Raw genomic sequence first — 9,645 nt, 5'->3', positions numbered from 1 at the left:
TTTCATGGGCTCTAAAATGCTCATGCATGCTGCCAATTCTGGAAAGCAAGGAATGGTCAATCACGCTGGGTAGGTCATCCCAGGTCTTGTGCCTGTAAATTTTCATCTTGGCATCTGAAGCATTGAAAAAAACATGAGTTCTGCAATCAATCAGAACTTAGTTCTAGTCTCAATTCTGACACATAGGCACACAGTCTTTCCAGACCCGTATTCTCATTGGTAAAACAAATAGAGATTTAATAATAGCATTTGATGAACACTTACTATGCACCAGGCTGCATTTTCTGCCATTTTCTGTATTCTGTCAATAAACAGGAAAACACACATGCGCTATTAATCCCTCCTTTCTTGGTGATGAATATGGGTGAATTTTAGTCCATTCTTGGAATTCCATTCTCCTTATCAATGACTGGTGTATAGATGGAAATATAACTTCATTCTGGCCAATTAGATACAAGGGTTTTCCAAGAGAGCTTTCCATTCTCTTCACATTTGGATATTATGTACAAATGTGCCACCTGGAGCAACTGCAGCTATCTGGCGACTCAGAAGACAGTAGCCAGCATATTGAGAGCTGAAAGGATGTTGGTCTTTGATGTTTTCATTAAGCAGACCAAATAACCAACATGGAACCTACAACATCTCTGCACCTCTTTGAGAGAGGGCAGGAAGGAAAGACTATGAAAGACTGTGTACACTACAGAGCATGTGGGGGTCAGAGGACAAGCTTCCAAAGCTGGCACTCTCCTTCCACTATGTAGGTCCTGGGTAAAACTCAGGTCATCAGGCTTGGTGGCAATCACCCTTATCCAGAACCATCTCACCAGCCCCCATACATGTTTTTTTATTGCACTATATATTTTTCTAAGCTTCCCTCCTTTCCTCCCCCTCTACCCTCTCCTATGACCCACATGCTCATAACGTACTCAGATCTTGTCTTTTTCTCTTTCCTATGTAGATCCATGTATGTCTCTCTTAAGGTCGTCTTTGTTGTCTAGGCTGTCTGGGGTTGTGGACTATGGGTTGGCTTTTCTTTGCTTTGTCTGGAAGCCATTTTGAGTGAGTACATATTATATTTGTCTTTCTGGGTGGACTGGGTTACCTCGCTCAATATGGCTTTTTCTAGATCCATCCATTTGCCTGCAGATTTCAGAATGTCATTTATTTTTTTAACCACAGTGTAGCAATCCATTGTGTAAATGTACCACGTTTTTTATCCATTCTTCAGTTGAGGGGCATCTAGGTTGTTTCCAGGTTCTGGTTATTACAAATAATACCAGCTACTGACGTGTGATCTAATTAGTCTTATCAAGAAAAACCAGGAGTCAGATATTGGGGGGAAATCGGAAGATCAAAGAACCGGGAGTGGCCGTCAGTTGTTTACTACCTGTCTCTGTCCTCAGTCCAGGAGGTCAAGATCTTGTCGCCACCTCCAAATGCTGGGATTAAAGACACATGCCACCACTGCTCAGTTTCTATGATTAACTAGTGGCTAGCTCTGCCCTCTGATCTCCAGGCAAGCTTTGTCAGAACACAAACGAAATACCACACAACAAACTATCCAATGATCTAGTTCTCTATCCTTGCTGTAAGTGGAGTGTATCACTGTGAGCGCCTTTAGACACAAGAAGATCCAACTAAGAATTATGAGCTCACCTGGGATTCATGCAGGAGAGGGCACAGCAGGAACTGCCCATTCAGCACTGAGTATGAAAAGGACTAATACAACTTTCACCTGTGTGTGCTCCCTAAAGCTAAGCTTCCCAAAGCATCTTATAGGCAGGTAGCCAAAACATATGCACAGATAACTCCAGCTGGCCCTGCTACAGGTCTGTAATCCCAGCTACTGGAAAGGCTGAGGCAGGAGGATTCAAGTGAAAGTCTTGTTTAAGATAACAAAGTTCAAGGCCAGCCTAGCACCACAGTGAGACCTAGCCTCGGAACTATTAGGGGTCAGGCTCAGGAGCACTGTGTTTGCCCATCACAAGTGATGCTAAGAGTTCACACTTAGAACTGTAAAATATAAATTCTGTCCCTCATGGTCTTCCCTCAGGGAAGACACATCACTTCCTGAAAGGACTCCAGTGGACTCAGGCAAAGGTCTGGGGACATGACACTAGGTGACCTAACATTGTTTCCATGCATGTTTGCCCCCTCCCTCTCTTCCTCACTACCCCCCCCCCCATTTAGACACTGCTGAGTCATTCAGCATCACTGGGAGCTAGCTGTCCCCTACCCTCCATTCAGGTGTTAAGGACACTGGACTAAGAGCCACACCCCACCATTCAGCAAGTGCCAGTCAGCTCTGCAAGTGTAAAATAGAGAAACGGCAAGAAATCTCTCGGGACTGAGATGAGCACAGGCAGAAATCAGACACTGACACTCTACAGCACCAACTTGCAAATTTTCAAGGATGCTTTAGATGTGAAAGCTTTTGGAGACAGCACCTTTACTTCTTGGGAAAGGAAATATGTGGAAGTGAGCTTTACAATAAAAATGGGGGGACAACCTAGATAGTCTTCATGGACAGGAGGAAGTGGAATAAGTAGAACACATCCTTACAAAATATTTTTATTTTATGTGCATGTTTTACTTTCATGTGTGTGTGTATGCACATATATACAGATGTATGTGCCATGTGCATGGCTGGTGCTCCAGAAAGCCAGGTGTCAGATCCTCTGAAACTAGAGTTAGGATAGTTGTGAGCAGCCATGTGGGTGCTGGGAACTGAACCCTGGTCCTTTGCAAAAGCAACAGGTGCTCTTAGCACCTCAGCCACCTTTTCATCCTCAGTTCCATGCACTGCCACTAACCTGATACAAATACAAAGGAATGTTAAAGAACACTGGATCTTTTCTTTTATTTCTGGTTTTTCCAGACAGAATTTCTCTGTATAGCCCTGGCTATCCAGGCACTCACTGTGTAGACCAGGTTGGCCTCGAACTCACAGAGATTTACCCGCCTCTGCCTCCCAAGCACTGAGATTAAACACATGCACCACCACTGCCTGGCAGAACACTGGATCTTAACAGCAGACAATAGGGTAGGCTATCCTGTCTCATTTTCATTAAAGAAAAATTAATCTGTTTACAATCACAGAAAAAGTCAACAGGTAAAGTTACACCAAATGAAATGGCTATTTATGGGGTATTAGAATTTGGAGGGGTTTCAGCTTTTTTCTGCTTATTTCACGTTTTTCACATGACATGAAGAATATTAATATACTCCTTAAAACAGGGCAGCATAGGTATGAGGGGAGACTGGGACCTAAACAAGGTATCTCTTCTACACTGAATGACTACAGGCCTAACAGTGTGCCATGTCTGTTCCTGCTGTGGTAAACGCATGGCATGAAGACTCAATTGCCAGGCTTCCCGACAGCACCAGGGATCTTCTTGCTCAGACGTCTGGGGCATCTGACCACCGTCTTAGTCCGAGCTAAGACCTGGCAGGTATCAGCAGCAGCAGGGGCCCCAGACAGACAACGGCTGAAATGTAGGTCCTCAGCGACTCTTCCAGGACCACCAAAGTGAAGACAGCCCCTAGAACAGAAAGGATGAACACCCAGAAGATCCAAGAGCTCAGGGGTTCCAGCCCAGGCCCTCCCATTAAAAATACCCCCCCACCCCTTCCAGGAAGCAGGACAAAGAATCAGGTTGAGTCAGGTGAAGAAGGGGCCCCCCCATGGGACTGACCTTTGAATCAGGAGCAGACAGTCCACAAGTGAAAAGAGTCGCAAGTTTAGAGACGGCTTTCTCTCCTCACCAGACCTCTCCACAGATGACAACCCAGCCTCAGATCCCAGGAAAGGGAACAGGGCTTGGCCTTCCCATCTAGGGCCAGAAACTGGGAAAGACTAAGTCTTTGTGCCAGGCCTGGTTTCTCTTAACACTGAACATTTAGAGGTGGGATGGAAAGAAGCTAATTTCCACTTCCAAACTCCTATGCAGGTCCTGGTCCCACTGAGGCAGATACAGAGGAGGGGTCTAACGTAATCCATCTTACCCAGATCTTTCCCGGACTGCTTCCTATGGTCCGACAGCAGCTAGGCCTCTTCTACTCTGCTCTCCAGGGCATCTAATCTTCTGACAACATGACACAATGTCATCTACATAGTTGCTCCAGAACCCCATAAATGAAATTTTTACTAAACCACGTATTTTAAATTTACAATTTTGTGTTGGGCTACATCTGACAGCTATCCTGGAGTATGTGGCCCAAGCGCCTCAGGTAAGACACTTGCAGAGTGTTTAAACTGTCTGGTTCTTACCATATCTGCCCCTCAAAACCCACCACCTTAGGTTGGGGGAGGGAAGAGTGTGCAAGCTTGGGAGTAGGTAGCATAGGTCTTCCACAGAGCCTGGCAGTATCGGTGGACTTTCTCAGGATAAGGAACTAGCCAAGTGATTTCTAGGATTCCATCCCAGATTTCCTAGGACCCTGTGGGGTCTAGGTTAGGCCTACTTTGGGCCTTGTTTGACTAGGTATGTTAACTTTCGGCAAATTACATTTTACCATCAGGACTAGTTTCTAAGCTTATAAAAGGAGATTTCTACAGTGGTACAAGCCATAAATCCCAGCACTTGGGAGGCAGAGGCAGGTGGACCTCCGCAAGTTTGAGGCCAGCATGGTTTATAGTGAGTTCCCAGTAAGGAGACCATCTCGAAAACAAAGAAAAAAAAATTCTGCCTCACTAGCCTCCCTCAAATTAGAACACTGGGTGATGTGGGATGGGGAGGCATGCTCAGTCACCCTCCCACTTCATCCTCCTGGACCCCTTGGTCCCACCATCTCTGCAGCTCTAAATCAGCCTGGGGACAGCATGCTGGGCCAGAAGTTTAAGTCCCACCCCCTCCCACCTGGAGAAGAGAACAAGTCAGTAAGCCCGTAAGCCCGAGCTAGCAGTCCGGTTCTGATCTGCCCGACCTGGCCTTGGGGCCACCCTGAGCCAGAGGAATCTGACACCACCCAGCCTTGTGCGCCTCTGGCCTCTGGGCTTCCTTCCTCCCCTGTAAAGAGTTGCACACTGGCCTTGAGAAAGATACTAGCACACCACTAAACCAAACAATTAATGCTCAATGAAGCAGTAACCAGTAACTACAAGTTCTTGTTCACCTATGCCTAAAACATCTGCCTCTCCCATGGCTCAATTGAAGTAAAAAAGTGAAAGATGTTTGAAGATTTCAGGTATTTATCCAGATCGGCAAACAAAGGGCCACGTTTGGCCAGGTGTCGAGTATTTGGTTCTAACACACACCAAAAAGGAAAAGATTAATACTATTAATAATAATCTTAAAATGACTAAACAATATTCAAGGAATTTTCACATTTGGAAATTACATAAAAATAACATCTCAGTGTGCACAGATAAAGGAATGTTGGCCAACAGTACGTTTGTACACTGTGGATGAGCCACACAATACCTACTATCTGACCTTTTATGAACGTCGGCTACAGCCAAGCGTGATGGCGCACACCTGTAATCCCAATAGGATTACAGAATGAGGATGAAGCTTGAGAACTGCCCAGAGTTCACTGCCAGCATGGACTTACTACACAGCAAGAATAGGCCAGTAACAACTACATTGCAAAGCCTCATCTCCCCCAACTCCCCACAAAAAAATTCCAAGTCCTGGTCTAGAGGTCCAAGAGGAGCCCCCAAAGCTGCTGCTGCTTCTACTTCCTGCTGGATCTGCTTTCCACCCATCTGTAACTTTCTGAGGGCTGCTGGCTTGGCTGCCTAAAACTTCTCACATCTTTTAAAAGCAAACCGAACAGTCAAACTGTGCCATGATACTAGGACATGGGCCTTCGGTTCCTGTGCACTTGGTCATAAAGGGGAGTGAGCACTGGTGGCTGCCCTAACTTAAGTCTGTTTTATCCCCCCGAGCTCTGATTGGCCACTTTCTTCCCGGGTCACTTTCTCCTGTAATTACCTTGAACTCTAGGAAACCCAGAACTGACCCATAAACATAATGTACAGTAGAGGACCAAAACTAGCTCCAAGCAACAGGGAGCTTGGCAAGGCTTAAATGAGGGCAACTGCCATTACGGTGAGGCTGTACCCTAGAGAAGCCAGACTGCTCCTCCCAAGTGATGACATTGGGAACGTCTCCAATCAGATTACTAGCCGCACCAAGATCCACTGTCAGGCACACCCCACCCCTCGACTGTTTCCCTTTTCTAGGAGAGCTCAAGGTCCCTGTCAGCCCCTTCAGGACTAAGGAGTCCAACACCTTTAATCCCAGCACTGGGGGAGGGAGGCATGGGGAGATGGGGAGGGGCAGTGGGTCTACATAATGAATTCCGAGACAGCCAAGGCTATGTAGAAAGACCCTGTCTCAAAACAAAAAACCAAACAAAGGGCTGAAGTGGGATCACTGAGTCAACCCGTTCTCCTCAACCTGGCTCCGCTAACCCAGTCCTTCTCTGGCCTTCACCAAAGCTTACCTCTAACTGATGTATTGGGACAAGCAGGTTGGCCTGGTCTTTTGGAGAACTCCCTAAGCAAGACGTTTCCTTTGAAACCCCAAGAGCAATCACCAATATAAAGGCTAAATTTTCTCCCTTGTGTTATTAAAATTATACATAATTATGCTTAAGTTCCATAACTCTTAAATCCCTCTACAACAAAGGAAAAATTATTAAAACATTTAATCATTGAAAATACAAATACATTAGCAAATGTATTTTAGGATACTTATACAAAATTTAACACAAAATTAAAGACTCTGACGATAAGCAATATGGCTACTACTCTTTTTCCTTTACCAACTTTTCAATCCTTGGAACTAATGACGTGACTGCAAGTCTTAGGGCAGAACCAAAACCCAGCAGGTTCCTTTGTTTTGATGCAGTCAAGGCTGAAAAGGTGGCATCGCATAGACAGACGGTGGAAAAGGGCAGCAAGAGTTTCACTGCCTTTTCATGGAGTTCTGGGTAGCTTGTCTTTGCGCTTACCCAAAACTGAGTTACAGACATTGATTTATAAGCTGACTGTAGACTCGTATCCAAAGATAATGCCACTAATTTTTCTTCTTCAGAGTCAGTGAGGTTGTTATTCTGGTGACTGGCAAAAGGATCAACGAGCCACAGATTTCCCAAACGTAAGTCCTCTTGTGGGGGGTAGCAGTCATGGAAAACCTGAGCAAGTCCTTCTAAGTGCTCAACAATAATGCCAGTGATGCTTCTCCCACTCACGTCTGAGGAGTCCAAGAACTCAGAAAACAAAGGGAACATGTCATAATCATTCTCTCGTGTGCGCTCCACCCACATTTTTAGCTTTTTCTTAAATATGTCGACTTTGTTATACAAATTGAAAAGAGTAGCCACGGTCCCTTGGAGAGCAGAATTTAACTTATTTATAAGTGAAAACATATCTGCTAAATAGGCTAGCTTTGCAACCCATTCCTTGTCTTGAAAATATCTGGCCAAATCTGAATGCCTTTGATTTAAAAGTATTTCAATTTCATGTCTCAATTCAAATAATCTTGTTAAAATTCTCCCTTTCGACAGCCAACGAACTTCAGCATTAAGCGGTAAGTTCACATGCTCCGATCCCATCTCTTCACACAGAGTCGTCAACATTTGTGAATCTGAGGCACCGTTCTTTACAAAGCTTAAAATTTGTGCTGACTGCAAAAGGATTTCATGTAAGCATGGAGATAGCTTTTCTGTTGCTAAGTGTTCGCGGTGAATGAAACAGTGTGTGAATGTCACTGCATTCTTGGTAACTTCTTGAATTTTTGACTTTAAACGAGAACATCTATCAGTCATGCTTGTGGCCCCATCAGTACAGAAACCAACACAATGGGTCCAACTCAGAGATCTACTATCAATATATTTATCTATTAGCTCAAACACTTCAAGATCTGTGCTCGGAGAAGACATTTCAGTACAAAATAACAATTCTTCTTTCATATCCCCACATGCATAATCGATGAAGCGAACATAGCAGAGGAGAAGGGTGCCATCTGAGGTCTCCGCTGACTCATCTATCTGAAGGGCAAACCACTGGGATTCTCTGACCTTCTGAACCAGCTGGTCTTCAATGTCTGCAGACAGCTTGTTGATCCTGCATCCAATTGTGTTATTGGAAAGAGGGATGGTTTTCATTTTGTCTCCAGCACTTGAACCCAAAACTTCTGAACACATTTCTACTAAATACGGTTTAATTAATTCTTCAGCGATGGAGAACGGCTTCTTCCTGGCAGCAATTTGGAAAGCAATTAAATAAGAAGTTTTCACAAGCGACTCTTCAACTAGTAAACACTGTTTTAAAGGACTGTTTTGACATTCGATTTCAAGTGATTTTTCCTCAAAAAAGTCTCCTGGCTTGTTCTCTAACTCAGAATGTTTTTCCTTCAAATGGTTAGAGAGACTGACTGACATCACACTTTCTTGAGGTAAGATCTCTCCACAAATGACACACTGTGCTCTTGGTGGACTTTCCTTTGATTCAGAACAGATAATAAAACCAGATTTTATATATTCTGCATCACAAGTCTGGATAAAGTCCACTCTTTTCTTCTTTGCAAGTGGAGAATCAGGTTCTTCGTTTTCCCCATTTGGCAGAGGTAAATCTGAAGGAAATATTTAAATATGAACACTTGTGTTATGAAAACCTGAACAAAATTCCATTAGCAAGATGGATTAACATTAACTTTAGGGATTAGAGAACAGTTCAGTGGTAGCACTTTATCTGAGATGTCACCCTGGATCCAATCCTTAGCATCAATATAAAACAACATACTACATATAAAATCTAAAGGCCAATCTTAGGAGTTTGATTGTACTGTGTATACTACCATCTATGCCCTTTTTGGGAGCGTGGGGGTTAGAGACATGGCTTCTCTGTGTAGACTTGGCTGTCCTAGCACTTGCTCTGTAGACCAGGCTGGCCTCAAACTCAGAGGGATCCACCTTCCTCTGCCTCCTGAGTGCCGGGATTCACCACCACCAGGCTCTTTTAAGAATCTTAATGCAGGGGTCAGTGAAATGGCTCAGCAAGCAAAGGTACTTGCTACCAAGCTTGACAAGGTGGATGGATGTAACAGCTTCTACAAGTGTTCCACATATACACTGTGGCATGCTCCCAAGCATGTACAGACAAGTACAAAATAAAACAAACAAAATGAAATACAACAGAATCCCTAAGAAGGGCTAGGAATGGTAGCACGCTCCTGTAATCCAGCACTTAGGAGCCAAAGGCAGGAGGATCAGGAGCTTAAGGTCATCCTCAGCTAGAGGACCAGTCTGAGAGCAGTCTGTGACATTACATGAGATACCCATCTCAAAAACAAACAAACAAAAACAGTGAGAGAGGGGGGGAGAGGTAGACAACGAAGAATTTCAGTGTGTACATTTTTATCAATGTAAAATGTTTTCAATCCAATATCAAATGACAAAGCCATTTACAACAGTACATAGAAAGTAGTCCATATTTAACCCAGAAATTTAAAAAAAAATAAGCACACACATACCAGATGTCCACAGATCACGGATCTTTTACTACTTTTTAAATGTGAAGGTGTACAGAAGTTGATGCACACAAGTGACAGTATCATTTTAAACAGAAATTAAGATGATCAAATTTGCTCAAGAATTCTCTTTGACTCCTACCAAAGGAAAGGCACCCTATGTAAA

The 9,645-nt window shown here is 44.0% G+C and overlaps 1 protein-coding gene across 3 annotated transcripts in view; it reads right to left on the bottom strand.

The window, feature by feature from the left end:
• Positions 1 to 5,176: 5,176 nt before the first annotated feature.
• The window catches only part of Zmym6 (zinc finger MYM-type containing 6), a 44,254-nt gene continuing 39,785 nt past the window's right edge, over positions 5,177 to 9,645 (bottom strand). The window contains exon 15 of one of the 3 annotated variants that reach the window (XM_075944863.1): positions 5,177 to 8,582. In XM_075944863.1, the coding sequence (XP_075800978.1) occupies positions 6,754 to 8,582 (1,829 nt within the window). In that variant the 3' untranslated portion in view covers positions 5,177 to 6,753. The remainder of the gene's footprint in view (positions 8,583 to 9,645) is intronic. The other 2 variants (XM_075944866.1, XM_075944864.1) reach the window with 2 other exon arrangements.

The sequence above is a fragment of the Microtus pennsylvanicus genome, chromosome 13 (genome assembly GCF_037038515.1).
Source record: "Microtus pennsylvanicus isolate mMicPen1 chromosome 13, mMicPen1.hap1, whole genome shotgun sequence".
Classification (NCBI taxonomy): Eukaryota; Metazoa; Chordata; class Mammalia; order Rodentia; family Cricetidae; genus Microtus; species Microtus pennsylvanicus.
The sequence above is the reverse complement of the archived record's forward strand: the minus strand, read 5'-3'. Positions and strand labels throughout refer to the sequence as shown.